Source organism: Balearica regulorum, chromosome 9 (genome assembly GCF_011004875.1).
Source record: "Balearica regulorum gibbericeps isolate bBalReg1 chromosome 9, bBalReg1.pri, whole genome shotgun sequence".
In the NCBI taxonomy this organism is placed as follows: domain Eukaryota; kingdom Metazoa; phylum Chordata; class Aves; order Gruiformes; family Gruidae; genus Balearica; species Balearica regulorum.
Window position 1 is genome coordinate 22,961,948 of NC_046192.1, and position 26,295 is coordinate 22,988,242.

The following is a 26,295-nucleotide window of genomic DNA, read 5'->3' on the forward strand; positions in this document are numbered from 1 at the left end:
GGAGGAAGCTGTGCTGCCTGAGAGGTTGCAGTGGCAGCACTGGGCTGGAGCTCAGGGCACAGGTGATGGGCCCACAGGCACCTTCCTGCGGGAGAAGCTACGGAGAAGGCTAAGGCAGCTTGGAGTCAGGGAACTTTGGGGCTCTCCTTACTCTTAACCACAGGGTAAATCTCTTTCAAAAACTCCCATTTCCACCATTCCCTAGTGGAGAGCGCTCCGAAAGCTTGCTCAGAAATGCTCTGCAAGGCGACGGCCGAGCAGTGCCCCCCCGCTTCAGGGGGGACAGGCAGGAGCTGGAGGTGCCCCGGCAGGACCCGCACCACGCCCCCGCCGCGGCAGCAGCCGGGCCGGGCCGGGCCGGGCCGGGCCGGGGGCGGAGGGAGGCAGGCTCGGCGGGACGGGACTGGGGCTGCCGGGGAGGCGGGCGGCCGGGGCGGGGTGTGCACGGGGCGGGCTGCCGGGGGCCGCACTTCGCCGCGGGACAGCGGCGGGTGAGACCCCGAGTGCGGCCCGGCCCGCTCCTCCCCCGGAGGGAAAAGGCTCCCGAGCGAGGAGCGCAGCTGCCTCGGGCGAGCCGTGCCCGGCCAGGATGCTGCCTGCGGCCGGTCCCAGCCCCGGGCAGACCTGCGGGGCCGTGCTCGCCGCCGCCGTGCTCCTGCAGTCCGTCTGCGTGGCCGTCACCTTCCTCTACTTCACCAACGAGCTCAAACAGGTCGGTGGGGGCAGGCAGCCGGGGAGGGGGGCAGACCCCGCGCTCTCCCGCTCTGTCACCTTTTGTTCGGCCGGGCCGAGGACGGACAGACAGAAACCCGCCCGGCGTCGGTCCCTGCTCTCTGCCGGAGCCGGCTGCAGGTTTGCGCTGCGCTGTCGGCGATGCGAGCGGAGCTGCAGGCAGCTTAGAAGTGTTTGTTTAGCAGGAGAGCAGATCCCCAGACAAAGAACTTCGCTGAGTGCCTGCCTGCTCCTTTGTCTAAGCTTGCCTTGGGCCGCGGGTGTGCACGCAGGGAATGGAGGTCAAGGCAAGAACAATTAAAAAGGGTTTGCCTTTTTTTTTTTTTTGTTAGACTTTTCTTTTTTTTTTTTTTTTTTTTGGCAGAGAAGTAGCAAATGTGCTTTTCATTAGAGGGCCGAACTCGCTGCCTCATCCCATTGCGGTGCCCCGTCTGCACGGCAGGACGGGAGTGGCGCTGGGGGGGCTCCCACGGCAGCTTCTGTCAACTGGGTGCTCATGGAGACAGCAGGGAAAAAAGGCTGAGAAAAGCTGAGGTGCCTTTTAAACGCCTCCTCTAGGAAGACACATCGTTCTAAGACAATGACTAATCCCAAAGGAATTTCACCCAGACGGCAAACACCACTGAATTCCCCAGAATGACTTATAAAATACCCATTGTATAGTCTAGATTGGTTTCCTTGCAGCCACCCTTCAAGCCTGCTAGCTGCTGTTTAACTCTTTCCTCTTCCTGCAAAAGATCATTTGCATTTCAAGAAAATTAGATTTAGTTGATAGTCTCATGTGTGTGGTCTGGCTTTTCATTGACCCCCTAGTACTCAGGGTTTCCCTGGGTGTTTTGGCTAAAATGTACTACGCTGCTATAAGTGGTACCAGCATGTTGCTCTCCCTGGCACAAAGGTAAACGTAACTGCAGGTAAGTGTACTATAGTTGCACAACTTCAGAAAGTATTGCATAAATGTAAAATACTATGTTACCTGTGCATATATTCCACAGCAAATTGAATAGGTGGCATCTTCTGAGATGTCCAAGTCCTCTGTGAAGCAAATGTTAGAGGATATGCAGTATTCTACAATATGAGCCAATGCTCATGCTTTGGAAATGCGTAGAACGGATTTTCCTGCTAAGTTCATAGCTGTGGCTGTCCCATATTTATGGAAATGAGGGAGTCACAGAAATGTGTTGGTTTTATGAAATCAGGTTACATAATGCTGCTAATGAAGAAAAATATATAAATGCATTCTTGTCTCTTCATGCATTTGGTTCAGAGTCCTTTGCTAACAAGTTTCCAACCTAAGTAATTAGTAACCACACTTATCTTTCCCTTCCTTTTATTCAAATATGTACACCTGTGACACAACCACATCTAGTAACTCGCCCAAAATACAACTCGCTGTTTCTGAAGAGTAACAAGCCTGCATTTGGTGTGAAAAGCTAAATCTGCCCACACTGAAGTTCTGCTGGGCTTCAAAGTAAGGTTGCTGGCTCTGGAGGGGGTACCTTAAGCACATACTCTTGCATCTGGTGCACAATAAACAAGGAAAAAGCTTATCTAGAAACACAGTCTGCTAGCCCACATCCACACGGTGCACGTGGAATAAATCTCAAACTGTGATTTTTGTCTGCCCATTTTTCTTCCCTTTATTTTTCACAATATCTGCATTTCTAGACCTTCACCAAAGTACTATGGCTGCACAGACTGCAGATATTTTTATCTTTACAAAAAGAATAATGTATAACTAGCAGGGGTTTTTTTCTCTACAGCTGTAGAAATCTGAGTAGGACTATGAATATGACCATTTGTTTAACAGTTTTGCTATGGGAGGAAGTGCTGAGACACAAGCACAATAAAGTTCATTATGCCTCAGGATACAGGGCTGGAAGGAAAATATCCTCAGACTTCCTTCTGTTTTGAAAACATAGTCTGTGCACTACTAGAAAAGGAGAGAAGCTTTACAAGATAACGTTCCAGCAGGACTTCTGTCCTCAAAAACTTCAGTGCTACAGATAAACCTCATTTGAGTAAGTCTCACAACACCTCAATGCCTTGCTTTCTCTACCCATAAAACAGAAATACCAATCCTTCCGTACCATACCACAAGGTTGCGTTCCCTGAGGAGTTCAAAATGCATGCAAAATACTGTTCCAGTGCCAGGATAGTAAAGCCGTCTGGGGGAAAGCAGGCCAGGTAAGGAAAAGGCAGCAGCGCAGGACTGGTTGTTTACAGACTGGAGGGCAAAGCTCAGAGGTGAGCTGTGGCAGATCTGGTAAGAGAATAAACTAACATCTCATCTTCTTACATTTTTTTTTTCTTAAACTCATCAAACTACTTTGTTATAGAAGCTAGTGTAGTTAAATCTGTCAGAGCCCTTAGTTTTAAGTGCGGTTTTACCTTAATAAGCGCATCATTTTAATCACTTTGAGTTCTTGAAACAAGAAGCCTGATTTAAGAATATCACTGTACTTCTCAGCAGGACACAGAAGCCTTCCCAAACACTCGTAGTGGTGGCCCCATTTCGCTTTGATGCCTACAAAGTACAAAATCATTTCAAGTATTAGGTGAAGCTCAGTAGAGTGCTGCTGCAAACTGAAAGTAGGACTTGCAGGGTTATATGGGTGAGTTCTCCTAATCCTCCTGGGGCAGGAAAGCTCTTCCTAAATGCCTTTGTTTTCTAACAGGCAGAAAAAGCATGGAGCGGGAGGGAGGAGGTGACTCCATTTGTTCCTTTCGCCAGTCTCAAGGACGCTGAAACTGGTACTTGTAGAATAAATGTGTCTGTTTAGCAAATCACACTTCTTTAACATAAGAAGAGTGAAATGCAAATGTTAGAAGCAGCCCATCGGAATGCTTTGCATGCTTATTGCCGACTGCTCTTTGCTCCCAAGTTCCTGTAGTACTTTGCTGGCACGACAAGCCTTCCCAGTCTTTAATAGCTGATGCAGCTGCAAAGAGGAGCCGATCTCTGCTGGAGGCAGCGCAGGTTATGTGCTCTTACACTGAACAACTTAAACAACAGGTTATGTGCTCGTACATTAAACAACAGCGCCAGCTGGAGTTGTATCTGCCGCCTGGCCCTGCGGATGCCGCGGGGCTTTGGGAAGAGCTTTCGCTAGAACAGAAACTTTCCCAGCCAGGTTCCCTTGGAGCCAACAGGAGGTTTGCCACTCTCTTCAAACTCATTTCTCTTTATCGGAACAAAACGTGCTTTCTCTATGACTAGAGGGTATAGACACTGGCCCACAACACAAGCATTCAGCATTATAATTTATTTTTGGACCCAAATGATGTGTGGACTTTGTCCTGGACTGTTAGGTCAAATACAGTTACAGCGAGACCCCGGATTGGGTATGAGGAGGATATAGTATGGATATACATCAGCGAAAGCCGGGATTATAAGTGTCTGAAAAGACAGAATGGAAAATACTTTTAAGGTCTGGTATTTGATTTCAGCCTCAATAATTTGGGAAGAAAAATGCCTTGTGCAAAAGAAATGTTTTTAATGCAGAACTAGAGAAACTAAAGAATCCACAATGTTAGTGATTTGGGTATTGAATTTTCACAAAGCTTATTTAGCTGAGTGTTAGATACCAAATTTAAGTCCATGGAGATCATGTAAGTATATTTTTGCTTATTGGGTATGCCATCAGAAATAAATGAATACGTAAAGTCAGGATGAATTACTCGTGCTGTCTCTATGGTCACAACTTGCACCATACTAGCAAATGCTTTAAAGAAAAGAAGGTATTCCTAAGCATAGTAAATTTAGTGACATACCACAGCTGAGCATCTGTGAGGCACATCACAGGTGAAAAATCCTGGCTTTCCCTTCTGCTGCAGCTCCGGGACATGTACTCCAAGAGCGGCATTGCTTGTCTCACCGGGGAGGAAATCGGAAATTTCATCCAAAACTTGGATCTAATTGAAAGCGAAGACAGAGAAGCTGATCCCTGCTGGCAAGTAAAGTGGCACCTGGGAAAGTTAATTAAAAAGGTATTTGGGAACCGACACGTTGAAACAGTGGCACTTGGCGATATTACTATTCAAAGAATTCTAATAGCAGAATAGAGGGGGGCTCTCGGATTGTGTTCTTGCAAAGCACTAGTCAAGCCACAGCTTCAGCTGCAGAGTGCTTGCACTAAAGAAAAAAAAAAATCCCGACAGTGGTTTCACTAGATTCAGGAAATAATAAAGGAAAGACGATCAGTTTTTACTAAGCTAATTTCAGCAATAGGTTGGCTTATCTGAAATACCTCAGGGTAGAAGTGCTTGATTCGAGCTTGTTTTCTACCTGACCGTACAGACCGCAGTGCTTGCAGAGGTGTAACTCCCTCTTTGGAAACACAGGGAGACTGGCACGCGAAAATGAGATGAAACGTAGCACGGGGAGAGGTAAAAAGGTGCCTGAGGAATGGTCCAGTCATGAGCTGTGTAATGTATTAGGGGAGGAAAGAGCGAGGAGCACACAGCATCGGGCACAGCACCTTCCCAGCGCAGCATTCAGAGAACACCATCTCCTGCATGACTTACACACAAGATGTATAATTTTGGCTACAGAGAAGAAAATAAGCCTGGCTGAAAAATCAGGAAGGCTATAATCTACAGGAGTGGTTTTCAAAATCCCATCTCCAGCACATAAAAAATGTTCATCCATAAAAATTCACTTCTGGCTGAAACTTACCTGGCAAATCTTGCAGCCCAAAATAGATCCTCTATTTGTATTCAGAGATCTCTGCTCCTTCGGTGGAAGTTCTGCCAGTGAAGTCCCTGCACTTCTGCGTAAAGAAAACATTGTTTTATATAGTGGACATTTACACATCTAATATACCTACTAGCTCCCTGATTACTTAAAAAAATGTAGCCTGGGTGACAGAAATAATAATAATAAATTATAATGATAAGAAGGATGATGGTGGTAATAATAGGATAGATAGACAGACAGACAGAAATATGACAGGGCAGACCCCATCAGCAAGTGGCAATACAGGGCCCATGTTAGTCACCCAGGTAAATCATCTCAAACCATCAGCTTGCTGCAGCTGTACCACTCGGTAACCACACCAGTTCATTTCAGCAGTCAGCAAACAGTTATAAAGAAGGGATAATGCACAAAGTAAGATCTGCTGGCTTAAGAGCTTAAATAGATAGAGAGGTAGAGGTATAAAAATAAATGAAATGTAATTTCCCAGAGCCAAGATCCCACAGAAGTGCACACTGCCAAGTATTCTGCGAACGGAAGCTGATGTTTGTACGCTGTATCTCTTTTTAATTAAGAAGAGCATGAGGGTCAAATTTTCCAATAGACCGAAAGCCCAGATGGCTGAGCTCTCTTGAAAATGTTTTCCCACGTATTTCATTACATAAAAGATGTAAATGTAGAAATACTTTATTACAACAAATTAATAGGCTTTTTTTTTATTTGCTTGTTCATCAAATCCAGAATACCCTTTATTCATGAGTTTGAGAAAGTAGTGTCTTTTTCCTGCACCTATCAGTTTCTGCTGACGGACTAATTTGTTTTCTCTGTGTTTGTTGGCAGATGATGTCGAGAAGCTACGAGGAAAAGATACCTGCAGTCAACGGTATTATAATAATTTTACTCTCTGTGGCAAAAAGGAGCTGCTAGTGGCACCTGATGTGTAGCGACTCAAGGAATTTTTTTCAAAGTGCAGAAACCAGTGACTAAGACCGTGTACAGTTACACAGTCCTTTGGCAGCAAGTTATTGAAAAATGGTTACTTATTACTAGAAGACAAACTTTCAGGAGCCAGAAATATGGTCAGATGCTCAGAGCAAGGTAACCGAGGTGGATGCAGAGGACTCAGCTTCTAGACCTCAGTTCCCCAGTGTTACGGGGACGTTTGAGCAGCCTGCTCTCCCGGGAGCAAGCAGCACTGAACTGCTGTATGCGTAGATGGATTAAGGAATAGCTCTGCTGAAGCTCAGACAGCTCTAAACATGTTGAGCGAAAGCACAACGATCTCCAAGTGGAAATTCGGAGTAAAGGTTATGAGTACTTTAACCATAAAAGATACTGATAGTGAATGTGAAAATTTGGTACTATGGGTTATTTTAAGTTGCTTATTGGTAATTTTGGGGCTGGGGGAGGGGGGAAAGGGAGAAAACAAAGAGGCATATAAAGACATTTCAAGGAGAGCGAGAGCGACTGAGAAATTGGAGCCTTATTAGCCAATACATCATTCTTGTGATTTAGTCAATTAAAAAAAAAAAAAGCATACATATTCCTTAAAATCAGGTCAAATGGGACAGATGTGCTTTCTAACACCCTTGCTTCTAACCTGAGGTTCCTTTTCTGGTCTTGCCTTAGCTGACAGAGCCCTGACGCTGTCGCACACCGATGGGCAGCCACCGCGCAGTCCCGGCAACAGGATCGCAGCGCATCTGACGGGCAACAGCAATAAGAGGAATTCCCTGTCCCCACGCAGTAAGGAAAAACCTTTTAAAACAGTTAAAGATCACAGAACTTACTCTCTCAGTGCTAGCCTGGTGCTTACATATGCTTTTTAGTACTTGCATTGAGTTAACGGTAAGAAACAAATCATAGAAAAGTCATTTTGTCCCAGACAATGCTTTTTTCAGCTAGGAGAAAAAGCCCACTCCCTCTGGGTACCTCACTAATTTTTCTTCTGGAACCTTCACTGGGGGAGGAAAAAAAAATAAATATCCTTCTTCCTAATGTTAAGTTTTCTTCTTTTCTTTCCTTTAATTTCCTTCTGTTAGTTGTGTGAGTCCGAGCTGCTATGGTGACAGACCTATTAGTAACGTGAGACAGAGACAGGAGAGACTTGACATTCAGGCCATGTTAATGACAGGCTTGGTGGGGTTTCTACAGCTTTGGAGGGTATCAGACTCAAATGGATATTTTCACTTTGTTACTAAGGAACAACACGGCGCTTTTCCTCTTACTTGGGAGCGCAAAAGTTAAAAATAAAGGTAGTTCATGTGAATTCCCACATAGAGCTAAACAGCTTGCTTCTGGACCTTCAAACTGTTTTGAGAACGGACCTAAAGAGCCGCTGGGAAGAGCAGGTTTCCTGACTTCATTGTTAAAAACCGGATTCTCTGACTAGCAGACATCTGGCTTCACTACCTGGCTTTTAATTTAACATTTTCTCTTTTTTTTTTTCTCAAGTAGATTCCTCACCCAGAAGAGGGAACGGGCAAAAAATAAACAACTGGGAATCGTCAAGGAAAGGTCACTCTTTCCTGTACAACGTGGAGCTGAGAAACGGCGAGTTAGTGATACCCCAAACCGGGTTTTATTACATCTACTCACAAACTTATTTTCGTTTCCGCCAAAATGAGAACGAGGATTCAGATTTGTTGGCGCAAATCAGGAACCCCAAACAGCTTGTGCAATATGTTTACAAAGTGACTAATTACCCAGAGCCCATTTTGCTCATGAAAAGCGCAAGAACAAGCTGCTGGTCTAAAAAGGCAGAATATGGACTTTACTCCATCTACCAAGGTGGTGTCTTTCAGCTGAAAAGCGAGGACAGGATTTTTGTCTCTGTCAGTAATGGTGACATAGTTGACATGGACAAAGAAGCAAGTTTTTTTGGAGCCTTTATGATCGGTTAAAAGATGAAAATCATGCTCCAAAAGGAGCCAGTTTTCCAAGTCAGGACCAGCTTAAAATTCTATAAAACAGGGATAATAAGCAAACACTGTAGCAGCGTAGACAATACCAGACTCCCCTTTCTCAGCTCACTCAGCGCGGGGTCCAACCGTGCCGGATACTCTCCCACCAGCGGGGAAGGGGCAGCAGCAGCTGGGGACGGCGATGCTTTGTGCAGGCACGGGCACCGCGGCTCGCTGCCCAGCCAGGCTTGGGACGTGCGAGGATTTCACGCGCCACAGACGATACCTTTGGCAGAACCCCAGGCAGGTAAGCGCTCGCCACCACCTCCGCAGAGATGCTCCACGCCGGCTCAGCTGTGGCAGGTGGGGTGAAGAATGCTCCGGGTCCGGTTACCTGAGGCTGAGACGGACATCAGATTTTATTCATGGTCTCCACTGGGACCCTGTCTTGAAGATCTCAGCTCCGATAAGGAGCCTTTGGAAGTACTGCTTCCCAGATGCAGCTTGGAATTATTCTGGAAGCTTTTGTTTGAACCTGAGCTTTACAAAAGTTGAAAGGCCATCAGCAACTCACACCGCACATCTTCATCTCATCTAACAAAATACTTAAACACCTAATTAATTTTAAGCACACGAACAGTCTGACTAAACCAGGGTATTTACATGCCTGAAATTAAACATGTGCTTAAGCATTTTTCAGATCGTGGCTTGAGTAAACACATTAGTCTGTCTTAATCAGGATATTGTACATAAAAACAGCTGCTGAAATGGCACAGAAGAGGTTTTGAAATCAGCCAGTATTTTGATCAGCACACTATGATAGTGCCTATTTACTTAATTGCTGTGCTGCAAAGATTTCACCAGGCTTCCAATAGGTTCAGTAATGTAGTTGCTGTTATATTTGTTGACAGCAAATACTTGATCCAAAAGAAGGTGGTTTGGTTTTTTTTGTAAATACTGAATTCTATTAGACGTTTGCTGCAAATTAAGCATGACATGGTTCTTCCATGTTTATTTGTACTGGCCTGTATTTGGTAGGATGTAATGCAGAATAACACCCCCCGATGACTAATATTTTAAGGAAAATGGACACAACTATCCGTACTTAAACAAGAGCTGCATATTTACGTAATGTTGTTTTGATTTTATTTTATTTTTAGGAATGGTTGGAAAATTTTTATTGTGGGTTTTTTTTTTTTAACGGTAATTTTTTTAAAAAAGGTGACCACTATTTTTTTAACTCTATGAGTAGGACTATTTTATATTAAAAAAAAAAAAAAAGAAAAAAATTTGCAAGTGTAAGCTGTGTGGGTTAGATCCACAGCAAAAGTCAGGTAGCATAAATCAGCACATCCACAGCATCATCAGTGGAGCAATACCAGTTTGCATCATGAATGCATTTTGCCCAGGTTCAGGGGAATCAGGGAAAAGAAGGTGAAAGTGAAAAAAAATGGAGGGGAAGGAAGACAGTTGTTCCACAAATGTTACTTTACGTCAATAGAATGATGCCAGGAGAAAGTCCGGTTATCTATTTTTTTTTAAGACACTAAGGTTGCCGTGGGAACCCTCACATTCACCTCCCCATTCTGGTAATTAAATCACTGTACAGCCCTTGCATATGGGCCTCGTGAATAAACACTCAACGTTCATCTTACTACTTTGTCAACAAGAGGAAATGAATAGACACAAGCCCCTGCATTTATTGTGTCATTCAGAAAAGCAGGTACGTCGCTTCACTTAAATACCTGCGTTCAGTTGGATCACTTAAAAACACGCGTGTTCAAGCAGCAAGAGAATTATTTCAAGAATATCCTTTTGACAGGTTAGGGCAAAGAAACACACTGCCATAAGCCTAAAATGGTAAGTTTTTAACTTTTGCCAGCTGTTTTAACATAGTGTTTTCAGTGCTAATCAAATACGTGAAATTCTTCGTCGTTTACTGGAACCCTTCGGTTTGTCTTGTTCCCAAATCATCTGTTTCAACAGAGAACAGAAAATATTTCTACAGTTTTCTTTCAGATTTCGCTATTTAATTCAGAAATTTTCTGCCTGCCAGAAAAGGCAAGGGGGCAAAAGCCATTCCCTGCATATCTGGATGTCTGCTATATTGGAGAAATGACTTCTGTAGGTTCTCCGTGCAAATGGAGCGGGCTTTTCGTTCTCGGCACAGGACTCACCCATGTTTTCAGGTTTGAGGGGGTTTTCTAAGCAATATTTTATATTAAAAAGTTAATTTTTTTTTTTTGAAATGTTATTTTAGGAGCCTGTTTGGAAGAAAATGTATTTGAACTGTGAAAAAGTATTTTGGATTTACTGCTGGCAGCTTAGAGTTAGAAACTTTCCCTATAGCTAAGAACCAATTTATGTAACGTAGGAGTCGTGGCTGCTAGAAAGGACTGGAAGGAAACCGTGGGGGACTTCACAACCTTGCAGCTCATGCTAAGACAAACTATCTATTACACAGAGATTTTTTTTGTTGCTCTGTGTTCTCTGGTCAATTCTCAATATATAACACCATGCCCGCTGTCGCCTGGGGGATGCTCCCTGGCATTACCTTCCTTTTTTATCGGAATGTACATGTTCTTGGTCTCTGCATACAGAGCATACTGCAACAGGGATCACACTGAATGATCGTATGTTATTTCTGAATAATCCAAAGGCATGCTTGCCAGATACTACCTTGGGGGAGATTATCAAGCAATATCAGGACACGTTTGAAGATGAATGGAAGGATATAGCAACTTCTGTTTGTACATTTGCACGCTGAATCATACTTTTCATCTCACTTTCTGTCGAATGGCGAATGTAGCAAATTTTTATTTGTGGATGTAGATGGCTCTGACATGTAAATATTGTCATTTTTCTACATGTATTTTCTATAAAACATTTTTAGTAAATAGTTATTTGGTCTTGCAGTGATGATTGGTGTCATCCTATGGCTTCCCTGTCTGAAATAATAGTTTCTCGGACATTGGTTGGTATCAGCTATAATCCATTAAGTGCCACAAACGGTTGCGATGCCCAGGACACGGTGCAAACCATTGAGCAGTGCCATATTGTGTAATGCCTCGTAACTGGCTTCCAGACCCTAGTTGGTGAACAGCATCCGCAAGCAGTACGCTGAAGAAATCACTGAAAATGATCTCGTGACCAGAGACAACAAAATGCTGAGCACTTCCCTTGAGGTTCTTCGCATGTTTCTGGGCTTTGGCAGTTATTTAAGCACTGGGAAATCTATTTAGTAGGAAAACATCTGGTCCTTACCCATTACCGAACTACAGTAGAAGATACATTGACCTCATAGGGACGAGGACCATTTACACAGACATAGGAAAGCAGCAGTAAACGGGAGGTTCCCTAACATTGAAAACAAATGCACCCCCTGCCCCAAAAGCAAACACGGGATATTGTCTGGTCTGTTCGCTCCACTTCTACGTTTTGCCCCAACCAAAAAACGAGTACGAAACCCAAGCGAACCCTGGAAACTCAACCAGACATGAAGACATCGTCTCACCTCACCGCCAGCCCTGAGATGGGAGAGGAGGTCGTTTCATCCTGCAGCGAGGGGCTACGGCTGGAGCAGCAGCGAGGTGCCACAGCAGGGAAGCCGGTTGCTCCTCGGGGACAAACCCCCAGGAACATTGCCCCCACCCTAGCCACCCCAAGGGCTATTTCACCTCTGCGTGTCTCCTTTTGCCATCGCCTTCTCTCGGCAGTTCCCAGCGTGATCCTACTCTCACTCTTGCCGGGCTCTGGCAGACCACCACATCGCTCTTTTACGCGCTGCACATCTACGTGATTAACGAAAGGGTGCTTGCCTCCCTAATGGACTCATAATCTAAATACATTTAGCCCAGTGTTTGTGTTAGGCTTTATTTGGAATAGATGGGCACGCCTCGAGCCTCGGCAAGCAGAGCAGTAGGTCTGTGTGTGCGGCTCTCCCCATCCACACCGAGCCCCACTGGAACCAGTAAACCAGTATGCCTGGGGAGGAGCAGCCACCGCCACCCCGAATTGCAGGAATGCCCGCAGGTTTTAAAAGGAAATTGTTCCTTTCATAGAGACTGCTTTTATTTCAGCAGAGGGTTCTCTCTTTTCTGGTGTTTCCATGGGAAAGAGGACATGCCAGCTAACTGGTTTTTATTGTACCTTTCATTGCTTCATGGAAACAGACTTCTATTTTTTGCCTCTCTTTGCCTTAGTGAATGTAATTATTATTGTTTGTATTGCTGCAGTATTCACTGCCCAGGCAGGATCAGGGATGCATTTGCTGTAGTCCATGCAAACAGTTAAAAAAACCTGATTCAGACACTGAGATTTTGAGATTCATAATTTTAGTTGTCAGATCATATCTAAATATTAGGGTCTAACAAAAGACTGAATGTAATGATCAATATAACACAAATAAGCACACTGAGACAAGATCTCGTTCATCCCTCCAAGGCACCTTGTGCCATTCAGTAGCAGAAATGGAAGATAAATTAGGATATTGTTGAGTCTGATCCAATTTTCACAGGTTTGGGGGGGGGTGTTAATGTGAAGTTACATGGAAGTTTATAGCAATTTTCATCAGAATCATCCAAAACTTGGTTTTCCATAACTTTTCTCTGTATTAACAAACAGCAATTGCATGCTATGTCACATGTTAAAAATCATTATTTTTCCTCTGCTGCTGCTTTGTAATACCATGCCTTTCCCCAAGACATTCATAATCCAAACCTATATAGACATTTCCATTAATTTCTTCTGAAAGTTTGAGAGGTGACATCGAGTTGGGACACCGGGTTGTGACCGAAACGCTGTCAGACTGCTCGTGGTCAGTCAGACACGGCTGCAACTTACGGCAGAAGCCTGTCGGTTTAAGCAGTTTCCCATTTTTATGGGCTGTTCTACCAGAGTTAATATAAATCACACTCCTTTTCTGTGATGCCCGTAATACTTTTGCACTGAACACATCACGTATCTAACACTCACAGCATTAGCAAACATTACGGAATCCAAAGTTGTTCAAACCGCCTTTCAGAAACCAGCAATTTAAACGCAAGAGAATCCAAGGCACCAATTCCTCCTCAGGATAGTTTTGATTTTGCCCGATTACGAATTCTTCAGCTCATATTATTCTCAGTTTGTATTGAGGCATGGGTATTTGGCATATAGAACTCCTGGGTGACGACAAAGTTGATTAACTGTGGATTTGCTGCTGAATTGAGCCAAGTTATCGCTCCCCATTTAACACGAGATAGACGCACCAACAAGAAGGTATGACCAGGAATAATTAACTATGCAATCCCATCCTTCATGTTCTGGCACTACCAGAACTCAAATCATAATGAATATTAACAAACACATGTGAGTCAGGTGAACATTTCCATCCGAAGCCAGGACCAGCTTTGAGTCAAAACCTGCAGATCTTCTGTAGGACAGTGCCCAATGATATTAAAAAAAAATACAGCTACATCTACAACTCTCATGCTAGAAATTATTTAATAAGCACTATGGAGTTGTAAAGCAGATGAAACATACCCGTGACTGATGAACCACATTCTCTCGCCACCCCGTGAACAAGTCTAACAAAGAGGGACATTAATGCCCGGGGTGTGACCTAGCGACACACTGAGCTGAAACACGGTGAAAAGCTAAGTCTAAACCAGGTGCCTCTGAATTAGTGGCCTTAGAGCGCAGCTTTGCTGATTAATAAACTAGCGCTGTTTTGAAGTCTGCTTGCAGATGGTTACTGCCACATAAACAACTGTAAAGTCATTTGAGCACATTCTGGGTTTTATGTCATTAAGTTGGATTACCACTATTTCATCAGCACTACTCGCTGATGATAGTTGCTAAACTGTAACCTTTGAAAGCATACACCAGATGCTACCTTCTGTTCTTAAAATACATTTATAATAAAAGTCAAAACATCTTCTGCCCCTGGATATAATCAAAAAATGCATTTGCTTTTCTGTGGATTGTTGGAGAAGCATCATTTTTAAATGGGAGATCTCTCCCTTGAAGTCTGTTTTCCACTTTCTTCATCTCTCCACAATAAAACCACAATCATTCTATATTCAAAGCCTTCAGATATTTCCATGACAACAAACAATGATATAAACCAGAATTAAAACTTTATTGGATGAGAAGAATATGGAAAGAATGGAGCATAGGAGAGAGATTTCAAAAGTCCGTAAATAGAAACTCTCTTCTACCTTATCTCCAGTGCTCAACACAGCTTTAATGCTGTCAAAAAGAAGCACCAATATTTTAAGAGTTCCATGAAAGGTAAATGTCCATTATAATGCTTTTTTAAAAAATGATTTTCTGAATATCTGCTTTGTTCATACATCCAGTTAGTGGATAAAACTGTGAATAAAAAGTACTTAACTTCTGCCTCTTTCTCTCATCCCAATAACATCAGTGACTTCAATCTTTTCTGCAGTTGTTAAGGCAATATAAAAGTAGAGTTCTTGCAGCTGAGGGCAAGTAAATAACTTTCTGGAGCCTAAAGCCATCTTCCCTCATAGCTCTTATACCTTCTGTCACCACTACCTTCACCACTGCCCTTCGGTATATACAAAGCAGATGCAGGAACTCTATCGTGCAATGTTTGTGGGATGTCAGTTCTTTATATCCCATCAAAACTTGGCGCGCAACTGCCGAAGAAATCAGAAAGAATCAGAAAACTGGAGCTGCTTTTCTTCTCTCTCAACTGTTTTCTGCCCCTGACCCCATGAAGGAAAAGCAGCCAGAGAAGTCCTTGACTCATGATACTCTTTAAACAAGAAGGGGATCGGTGTTGCTGGACTCAAAGCACAACTGCTGTTTCTGATCCAAGCGGCTCATCACTCAACACGTCAAGCTCCCAATGAATTCAGCATTAATTCATTGCATTACAAGCTCAGGTTGTCTAGAGTACATAAATCTGGTGCTACCTCACTTTTGGCGACTTGATTTTGCTACACTTGCTCAGTTCAAGTATTATTTTAATAAGGAATATTTTTTTCCCTATTAAAAAGAAAAAGAAAAAAAAAAGCTTTTCTCTCCCAAGGGAAAGGGAAGTGGTCATTTTTGACAAGATACAGCTCAGCAAAAACCGGAAGAATTTCATGAGAATGAAGGATCCTCTCTGCACAGAAAAGTCACATTTATAGCTTCAGGCCATTTTCTCTGCCAAATATCAACATCCTGCAGCTAATGCCACTGGTCTGAGAATTCATCAGGGGAAAAAAAAAAAAAAGAGTGAAATAATTCTTTATAATACTACAAAGGATTTGGCAGCCTAAATACAGAGGCAGTTACCAGCTCGTCCATAATATAACAAAATGTCATTTAAATTAGATTGGACACAAAATTCTAACATGAAATATCTGTACATTGGTGGCATACAGCCCATGATTTTTCTTCAGAAACATCTAAAACAATTATATAGGCAGCTGGCTAAACAAAGTCAGAAACACATTAGGTTCTTTCTTCTTTTCAACTGCAATTAACGTGTAGCCATCCCCCATAAAATTTAGCAACTGTTGAGTAACTTGCTACAAAACTGTCTCACGGTTCAAGAGCAGGAATGATGAGTTCTGATTCCAATGAAACTGCAAAAATACATCATCCAAACTAGGATATGGGCAAGGCACTATGGCTGATGCTTGCATTATTACAGACAGTAAATTGCAGGTAACAGGCATGTTCAGGGGCACAGGCAGAGTAACAGCGTCGTGGCACACCGTGCCCGCGCTCTAGCCTTAAATAAAGCTCTGCAGGTCTGAACTAGCGCTGCTAGCAGACGGCGTGCACACGTATGTGAGTGCACCCTGGAAAAACAGCGTAAAACTCTTTCTCAGCTGAGTGAAGCTAGATGCCAACGCGGATTCAGAGCACTTGGTTGCCGCCTGAGAGATGGGGTACCAGGGAAGGGGCGCAGCCCCTCTAGGTAGAAAGATGAGAGTGAAAAAAAGGTTGTGCCGTAGCACGCTCTCCCTGACGCTTTGCAGAGACGAGTTGGAAAGGAGGAGAGATACCTTTACAGGTGCGCTGGGGTCACTTTACTGTCCCTGATCTCACCTTGTGCTGCTTCCATCTTATTTCTTCTCGGGGACAACGTTATCCTTTACTAGAACGTAGGAGTCTGCAGCTGGGGAAACAGAGAGTCATAAGGTATGTGTCTGCAAAGGGCAGAGCGTAGGACAGCAGAAACACGCTGAATCAAAATTTAATTGTAGGGAAATCATATAGAAGAGGGTGATTACTGCAGCTTCACTGAACCGGAGCCTTACCGGGCTCCTGCCAAGCTCCAAGGGCAGAGCAAAGCTACCGAAGGAGGAGGCAGGAATTCGGCAGGAATTCAGCAGGAATTCTGGATTTCTGCACCCAGCGCCGCGTCTCCACGTGCCCCGCGGGACTGCGCGTCCCTGCGCGCCGCGCTGTGACATGCACGGGGGAAGAGCGCTTGAGCTGCCGATAAAAGGGAGTTCCCGCTGTTCCAAGAGCACAGCCGCCCTTTGCGACAGCCACAAGTGGGATCCGCACCCGCCCGGCTCACCCGAGCGGGCAGGAGCGGTGCGGGCAGCACGAACCGGAGCGATGACGGCGGGCGGGGAGCGCTTGGCCGGCGCTGCCTGCAGGTGAGAGACGGCGGGGGAGAAATGCTCTGCGCCGGGGGACTCGGCAAGAAAGTTTAAGCGATGATGCTGGCACGGATTTTGCAGCCGCCCGGGCTTTGCGCTGCGGGGCTGAGCTAGTTCTTCTCCCCGCGGCGCCGGACGCGCAGCAGAGCCCCGGGAGGGCGCGGGGCCGCTCCGCGCCCGCGGAGTCAGCGCGTCCACGTCTCCTCTGACGCGCCGGCGAGTGCCAGCCCTCCGCGGGGCCGGGGGGGGGGGGGGGGGAGCAGCAGCGCCCGGAGAGAGGCGGAGCGGGGCCGCTCTTCCCTCCCCGCCTTCCGCACCTGCCCGAGCAGCGCGGCGGAGGGCGCGCAGCGGCGCGGAGGCGAGGGACCGGACCGGGCCGGGCCGGGCTGCGCGGGGGGGGCGGCTCCGCGGGCGCCGCCGGGCGGTGATGCGCAGCCCGCGGCGGCAGGATGCGGGAGGGGAGCGCGGGCGGCCGCGGCGCAGAGAACCGGACGGGCGCCGAGCCCCCGCTGCACCTTTTCCCCGCTCCCGTGCTCACCGGCATCACCGTCGCCTGTGTCCTCCTCTTCGTCATCGGGATCGTCGGCAACCTCATGACCATGCTGGTGGTGTCGCGGTTCCGGGACATGAGGACCACCACCAACTTCTACCTGTCCAGCATGGCCTTCTCCGACCTTCTCATCTTCCTCTGCATGCCCCTGGACCTCTTCCGCCTCTGGCAGTACCGGCCCTGGAACTTCGGGGACCTCCTCTGCAAGCTCTTCCAGTTCATCAGCGAGAGCTGCACCTACTCCACCATCCTCAACATCACCGCCCTCAGCGTGGAGCGGTACGTCGCCATCTGCTTCCCCCTCCGAGCTAAAGTGATCATCACCAAAGGGAAGGTCAAGCTGGTCATCCTCTTTCTCTGGGCTGTCTCCTTCATTAGCGCCGGACCCATCTTTGTCTTGGTGGGGGTCGAGCACGAGAACGGCACGAACCCCCTGAGCACCAACGAGTGCCGAGCCACGGAGTACGCCATCCGCTCGGGGCTCCTCACCATCATGGTCTGGACCTCCAGCATCTTCTTTTTCCTGCCCGTGTTTTGCCTGACCGTGCTGTACAGCCTCATCGGGAGGAAGCTCTGGAGGAGAAAGAGAAAGAACATCGGTCCAAACGCTGTCATCAGGGATAAGAACAACAAGCAAACTGTGAAAATGTTAGGTACGACTCTTCTTGCTCTGTTTTTCCAAAGGATGTGTGTGCTTTTGTGTGTGTGTGTGTGAGAGAGAGAGAGAGAGAGAGAGAGAGAAAGATTGAGAGCGCTCTGGTAGTTCACTATAGTTGCTTCCAAAGGAAAGCATTGCTTGAACGTGTTTCATACAAAAGGCTACACCTCACGGTATTCGTAGAATAACTCTCCTCTTTCCTCAGATTTATTTCTAACTGGTTTGAGCTGGGAACTCTCAAACGGTTAAGCAAATGTTAATAACAATCACTGACAAGGACAAATGGTACAGTTACAATTAGCTAGTGCCCCGGAGATTTTTGAACAGTTTTGCTCTTTGGTTGTGGATACCGATGTTATTTACAGAAAGATAGTTTATCTGATTTTTAAACAAAACTAAACCATTCTCAAACCACAATGTTACAGATATGATGTGCACTTGGTTTTTAGTTCCACGTGAAAAGACTACCAAGGTTTTATCAAATCTGGGTTATTTACTAGGATGGCTGTGTAAGCTTAGGAAAACTAATCTGCATTTTTATATTAGCAAAACACCAGCACGTGCTGAACAAGGAGCATTGTGTCTCCTTTGAGGTCTGTGGTCCTGTAAATTCTCACTGACTTTAAGAAAACAGGATCGAGACGACAGACGCTGTCATTCCTAACTCTGTATGTTTACATTGCTGAATGGTTTAAACAAGTTATTGTTGGGCACGTGGAAACACAGATTTTTAACACACTAAGTCAGTGCATGTGGTGGGAGTTGGATGCACAAAACCAAAAAGTTGTTCTGCAGTTTAGTGCCTGAAAACTGCAGAATCCTGCTGCTGCTCTGTACTTTTATTCAAGCAAAAAGTCCTCCGCCGTGCAAGTCATCCCGTGGATTTCAGCAGGCATGAGCTGCTTTGCACGGAGAAGGTTTCACGAGCTCGCTCGCTATGCTCAGTTCGGCTAGGTTGAAGTGATGTGCTAATGAGCTAGATGAAGAGGTGGCAGTGCGTCCTAAGTACCTTAATTATTAAATGGGAGCCTAACGGATTTTTTGTTCGTGTCCTACTTTATTACTATGCAACAGCAGGAAGGATAATAAAACCCATGGTATTCTTTGTGCCCTTTCAGCTACATTTTATGATCAATAGAATTACTTCAGTCTGGTAAGCGTGACCTTGGAAGTAATTCATCATTTACACTTCTAGAGTTTCAGGATTATGAATCTCTGCTTACAATAAGTAACTTGCTAGCATATATTACCACCATGTTTATATTTCTGTATACTTAACTGTAAAGAATTTCGAAATAATAACTGTTTATTTCTAACCTAAAGTATTGCTGCAAGCATTACAATATTTCAGACACTTTTTTTTTCTTTTAAAAGGTCTGAGAACAGCAAGACAGTGGCAAGACTGTCCTCTGACAGAGAGCCAATATTCTCTAAATGATAAGTCTGATGTCTGATGGAAAGAAGGAAAAAAAAGAAGTTAGTAAGGGCTCAGTACCAGCAGATGCTCCACACAGTGTGCTCTTACTGGTTTTCATGCTCTGCTTAAAATTTAGAAGGCACTTTCTAAGACTTTAGCAAGTCATGGAACATCAAGTAAATGGGATTAGCATCAACGCTTCTTTTAAATTGTAGAGAAAGGTTATGCTTCTAGGTCCGCAATTAAACACTTAAATGTATAGCCTGACTTGCAAAGGAGCGCTAATACCCCCTTCCTACTGAAATCAATGTGATTCCGCACGCGTGAAGATCAAACCGTCAAAAGCTTGACTAGGGATGTGCATGCCTACATGTGAAAATATTGACTACGCTTAAAATTCTGTTCTTAATGACCATCATGGTTATATTCATTACATGGATTAAACTCCACTTGTGAGCTAGGGAAACGTTATCTGAATTTTGTAGGTGAAAATACTGAGGGAAAAAATGGAAGTGGTTGGCTCAAGAAGATGCAGAGCTGGAAAACAGATACTCTGAACCTCAGCTCCGTGCTTTAGAATCCACCATAAGTCCTGCATAAGCATCCATTTAAACTTGGGAATGCTTGTTCAGAAAGTTTTTGGGGGAAAGATGCCTATAATCATCCCCCTTAGCTCTTTGAATTTTATTATCTGCTGTGACTTCACCTGAGCAAGCAGGGTTGCTAACACAAGAGAGAGAAGTTAGCTGGTAAAAATCGCTTAAGAATGTCAAAAAACTTTGCTCAAGTTTTCTGGTTTTTCCTCTCTCTGGTATATTAATAGATACACTCAAAGCAATATGAAAAATAATAAGGTCAATAGCACTCGGGAAATGAACACAAAAAATTTCCCTTTCTCTAGGATGGAAATTCAAATGGGCCGGTGTTCAAAGATACACACATTCCTATTATTCTACATACATCATATTGACATACACATGCAACCATAGTGGTAGTATAGTATTATGGATATACTATATAACTATAATTAACTATATGCAGTTATATAGTATATATTTAATTGTACTCTTGGAGTAACTCATGTTCCAAAATATGGACAAACTGGAGGGGTCCACCACTCTTCTGTTCTTACCTTGGTGCATGTGCTCCACAAGTCCACATTCCAGTGGTTTGTTTTATCTTGGGGCCTTCACCTTAAATAATTTTGCTTTGTCTTAAATAATCTTGCTTCCCAGTGATTTCATTCTTCGCTATAAACCACAGTGTTGAGTCGATCAAATTATGTATAATTTGCTTCTGTTAAACGCTGCAGATGATAGATTGTTGTACTTTTTTGTCACCGTTTTGATTCCTTAATTCTCTATTTGTGAAAACATAACTTTTACAGGTCAGAAGTATGCTATATCAGATTAGTTGTGCAATATACAGGCAGCCTGGTTAGCTGTGATCGATGCGTATTAAGTATTGCTAATTGATACGCTCAGAGGATGTATCGAGACACACAAAACTGAAAAGTTATGGGATGCATTTTCACACTTTGCGATTAATTTGTTAAAGAAGTTGAACTTTAAAATTTTAATCACCCATATTTTAATACTCATACTTAACCCAATTTCTTCTGCTGTTTTTATTTTAGTTGTGGTGGTATTTGCTTTCATACTCTGCTGGTTGCCTTTTCACGTAGGACGATATTTATTTTCCAAATCCTTCGAAGCTGGATCCTTGGAGATAGCAGTGATCAGCCAGTACTGCAACTTGGTGTCCTTTGTCCTCTTCTACCTTAGCGCAGCCATCAACCCCATCCTCTACAACATCATGTCGAAGAAGTACCGAGTCGCCGCTTGCCGGCTGTTCGGACTCAAACCCCTTCCGAAGAAAAGACTTTCCAGCACAAAGCAAGAAAGTTCCCGCGTTTGGACAGAACCGAGCGTTATCACATGACACGTGGTTTCCAGCGCCAGAGCGTCACTTACCAGTATCGCCCAGAAAGCCACAGCGAAAGAGGGCGAGAAACACAAATCGAAATGTTAAAGCTGTGCTTTTGACATCACCTGGATTTGCTGAAAGATGTAACACAGGCAGTTAGAGTTTAAAAAAAAAACCCCAACAGCTAAGCTCTGAGACTATAAAAGGAGACACGTGGCCACAGAATTTGGCAAGACTCAAGCATTACTTTGCTGCTGCTTTTGCCCGTATGATTTTTTTAGCGCTGACTTTAGCAGGAGAGCTAGGCTTTACCCTTCCTAACAGGCAAACGTAGCCCGGGTCGCTCAAGAGTTTGTGTGACTTCAGTAGCAGCTAATTTGAGCTGAATTTTTCCAGAGTTAACTTTAGTTTTGCTAAGAATTTTGCTAGCATATAACCAGACCCTAGGGAGAGAAAATTAAATTGCCTTTTTGGAGTAGTAAACATGGAATTTGATACATTTTTCATAATCTTGATTTTTAAATAAACTAGCTTTTTTTCTCTGAATGAGGAAAATTTCTTAAAAAAAGAGGAGACATAAAATGGATAATTTTTAAACATGCTAAAAATAAATGACCTTCGTGTCATGTCTGAGTAGAAAGGAACTGAAAAATTACCTGCACAGAAGTGGCTCAGAACACGACTGTCCTGTAATATATTTTTTTAAAATATACATCAGTGGAACAAGGACAGTGCTGACTTCAGGACTGTAGTGATGCTATAAAAATACGGAATACCATCTCCCACCAAAGTCTTTTTTTTTTTTTTTTTTTTTTTTTACTAGCTAAATCATCTGTTCTTGTTCCGTTCGGCTTGACTATGAATGACTCCACGTGTTTGAACTTGGAAGCTTTTAGTTGTTTCGATATTTATAACGAGTCTGTGGCTACCTGTCCCCGTGCTGCGCACCAGCGTACCCCCAAAGTTTGCTGAGGACAGGTCTCCTGCCTGTAAAGCACCACTTGTTTCTGTTTAAAGCATATCAGCCGGTTACCAGGACCACGCACCCCATAAAGCCCGCTGTACAGATGTACTAGTTTGCTGCAGTATGAAATTGAGAACATTTTTTTAACCAACGTGGCCTGACAAAGTAATAGGAAAAAAAAATCTGCATTAAAAGACACAGGCAGACACATTCTCATGCTTGGTCCATAAAAATCTCAAACTCAATTGATTTTTATAACTCAAGTATGCCATTAAAAGGCAAACCAGAAAACTTTCCATCCTTTATGCTAAGAAGTATGTCTTATCTTGCATCTATGGTCACACCAACACGTAGATTTTTTGTGGTCCAGCTAATAGAGCTTCGGAGCATGCATGTGCAATAACAGCTTTCTGTTTATGTTGTTCTAGTATTTCTTACCAGCTGGTCCACAACTGCCTCTCCATAATGACTTGTCTGTTAGCAAAAATCCTACTGCCTCCAAACCCCCGTTAACGCCGATGGGCCATTTTCCGCCTGTTACACCTTTAGCTGACGGTGCTGCTCGGGTATAACTAAAAAGAGAATTTGGCCTCTTTGTATATACTGTGGTTTTTCTCTCATCCAGAGCTTTGCTAGGGCCAGCGGGCTGATTGCTGCTCCTGGGCGCGGGGCTCCTGAGCCTGCCTTGCCCCCCACTCCAGCGCTCGCAGCAAGCACGGGTTTGATGTACGCAAACCTAAAAATTAAGGGACAAACGAGCAGCAGCAGCGCTATAGGATCATCTCCCGTTTGGTCTCTAACCACATCCGCCTTCTCATCCGTTTCGTTCTCTCACTCGTTGTCGACTGACAAACAGGTCTGATGGCAGATGTCATGCAACTCAGGGAAACCAGAAATTTGGGAATCTTGAAGAGATTGTGAAGATGTGAGCTCACTAGTAACACGTCTGTGTAAATGAACTGATCACGCACCTAGCGTCACATAACTGTTTCAAATCTCGGCTGTGTCTGTGGTATTAAATGTGAACAGAAAAAGAAATAAAGTGCTGAGACCCTTTGTAACCCTACGGGGTCGGTGGCGGCGGAGGAGCGGGTATGGCTCCGTCGGGTTCACGCAGCGCTGCCTCCGCTCGCTGCGTGGGAGCCGGGCACTGGCAGCAGGCAGGGCTGGCACCCCGGCCGTCGGGATGGGGCACGAAACGGGTACCAGGGTCACCCGCGGCACGCGACACTCCGCAGGCTTGCTCCATCCCCTGCAGTAAAACCTGGGGCTCAGTCTGAGGAGGCAATTCTGCACGGCCAGAACGGTCCCGCAGAGGTGTTTTCCTAGCTGAGAAGCTGCGTTGTTGGGTTTTCTTTTTTTTTTTTTTTTTGTCTTCAAATCTAACTAATTCAGTTAGAGTATGGGGGGGAGATTGTTTTTTGTGTTTTTTTTTTGTTTTGGTTTTGTTTTGTTTTTTTTTTATAAACCAGAATAACAGTAAAGCCCTGTGTAGAAGCATTTGATTTCTGCATATAAACTGTAAACATACTAATAATTTCATTTAACCGACCACTTCATCAGGCAACACTATAAAATTCAACTATACCAACACTGTGAAATTGCCACAACTTTGTGTTTAGAATAGAGTTTAAAACATTTAATCTGGAGTCACAAAAGTCAGAAAGAAGGGGACTGGCTGCTTGCGGGGAGGGAGGACAGGATTTCTTCCTTCTCGCTTAGGAAATGGATTTGTTTCTGCAAGTCATTGAACATTTGGCCAAATCTAGAAAAATACATGCATTTTTATTAAAGAAAAGACTCTTGTGCAAGCAGGAAAATATTTCAGATCTAGGAGGGAACATTCAAGCATTTAACACACACTGTAGCTGTCGCTCCTGCAGTTGGCACTGTACCATCCATCAGCTTTGCTTCCCCCCAAACTAAAACTTTTCTATACAGAAACGCTGGAGTCAGCGGAGTCACACTTACTGGCATGCGATGACTCCAGACGGTGAATAGGGTCTGCTTCTTCAAACAGGTACCAGGGCATCAGGAACTGCTTTTATACGGAAAACAAGGGGGAAAAAAAAAAATCACCTTCACTTTTGTATCATAAAATCAACTATTGTCAGATGCCTCCAGAAATCTCTATTTATGGATGAACATGGCATTGCTTGCCTCCAGGGTTATCGCCCAAGTTGTAAGAAATAACTCGATCGGGGGAAAAAAGTGCAGTCAAGATTTCAACAGCTTTTTTTACCTAAGAACGGCTAACTGAAGGCAGTCCAAAATAGGTATAAGGAATTTGTCTCAGGCCGTAACATGGGGCAAGGTTCCTCCTGCCTTGTCTCTACCAGGTTTTACCCAGGCAGAGCAGATGCTGCAGGCGGAGGGTGCAGTGGGAGCAACCTGCCTTGGCAGAAGCAGTGCTGGCACTGCTTTAATCTTGTACATCTCACCTGCTGCAGCTGCTCGGCGTTCGCAGCGTCTGGCTGTACTGGCAAACACTTTCTAGCAGAGACACGGCGTTTCTCCTCTGTTTCCCAGGGCATTTCTGCAGCACCTCACGTTCCTGGCATCTTCTCCCCAAAGCCTTCCCTATCTGAAAGAACAATAGGGTTCCCCCCCACACCCTATTTTGGGTCTGGACATGGCTTTTGAGATCTGTTTTACATGCAGGGAAGACAAGAGTCCTTACCGGAGCTGGGCTATTCATTAAGCGTGGCAGACAGGGCTGCTCCGCAGGAAGATTTCTTGCGGGTTGTTGAACCATAGGCTGCATTTCTGGAAACTCTCCCCTGGAGGAAGAGACTTTGCCAGTCCTGACTGCAAAAAATGTATAGGGGCTTTATACGTCAAAATTTCGCTGTGTTCCCACTGGCTCACGCATGAGCAGCCCATGTAGGAAATAACTGGAGGTCAATTCATTAAACATCTCAAGTTTTAAAAGCTTTTCTAACTCTACATCTTGTATCACAGCTTCACCAAGAAACAGGAACAAGTTGGCTGCATTTTATTTCTTGGCAACATGTTAAATTGGTGATGAAATAGGTCAAAAGCACTTTACCAGAAAGCTTCATTCATTTTAGAAAAGTACCTTTGATGGAGGCATGCACAGGCAGAAAAATCATGTCCTATTGTATCTCTTGCCAAAAATAAAATACACTGGAAAAATAGCACTTACATGTCAAATTTTGAGCTGATAGATATTTAGCATTTATGTAAGTTTGTGTCAAATGACATTTGCATAAGCCCTGTTTAAAGCAGCAGCCGTCAGATACCTAAACACCCAGGAGAACCTCCTCCCCATCAGGGATGCACTGGGGCCGGGGTGCTGCAGCGGCTCCTTCCTCATCCGCCGGTGCGAAGGGCGAGGTGTGGGGAAGCAGGGCGGGAGGGCGGCTGCAGCGGCTGCTGACGCCGATGGTCCCTTTGGCAAGTTTGGAGGCAGCTGGTCCCGCTCCGTGGGAGATGCCCCTGCACTTGCTCGCGTTGATCAGCTCGGTTCCTTACGGGGCTGTTAGCAGTTCCTCCGAGCCCTTCAGTCCGTGTTTCCTGATGGGCTTCCATAAAGTTCGTGTCATTTGCAAAAACCCTGTGGCCCTGAGGAAGTAAATTCTGACTTGAGAAGTAAATTTGGGATGAAAAAAAAAAAATAAAATCTGACTCTTCATATCCCAATGATCGCCATGCTGATACCTGCACGTACCCTGAAGAGCCCTCCTCCCCTCCCAGCTGAAAGCACGGTGAGTAGATTTTACCCTCACAGCTTTTAATGAACACTATTAGCCCAATTTTACAAAAAGGGAATTAAAGCATTTTAACCCCTGGCTCAAACCACGCTGTCTGAGA

General features: G+C 44.6%; 2 protein-coding genes across 3 annotated transcripts; both read left to right on the forward strand.

The window, feature by feature from the left end:
* The first annotated feature begins 429 nt into the window (after positions 1-429).
* On the forward strand, positions 430-11,250 carry TNFSF10 (TNF superfamily member 10). 2 transcript variants are annotated; one of them, XM_075761546.1, is made up of 5 exons: positions 430-712; positions 4,570-4,722; positions 6,269-6,311; positions 7,058-7,174; positions 7,883-11,250. In XM_075761546.1, exons 1-5 carry the CDS (start codon positions 590-592, stop codon positions 8,329-8,331), a joined length of 885 nt encoding a protein of 294 aa, XP_075617661.1. In that variant the 5' UTR covers positions 430-589; the 3' UTR covers positions 8,332-11,250. The 2 variants fall into 2 exon arrangements, with proteins under 2 accessions (XP_075617661.1, XP_010300037.2); XM_010301735.2 differs by having other exon boundaries at positions 449-712; positions 7,886-11,250.
* A 6,145-nt stretch (positions 11,251-17,395) lies between these two features.
* On the forward strand, positions 17,396-21,634 carry GHSR (growth hormone secretagogue receptor). Its single transcript, XM_010304906.2, has 2 exons — positions 17,396-18,149; positions 21,208-21,634. The coding sequence occupies exons 1-2, from the start codon at positions 17,396-17,398 to the stop codon at positions 21,510-21,512; spliced, it is 1,059 nt and encodes a 352-aa protein (XP_010303208.2). The 3' UTR covers positions 21,513-21,634.
* Positions 21,635-26,295: the final 4,661 nt, after the last annotated feature.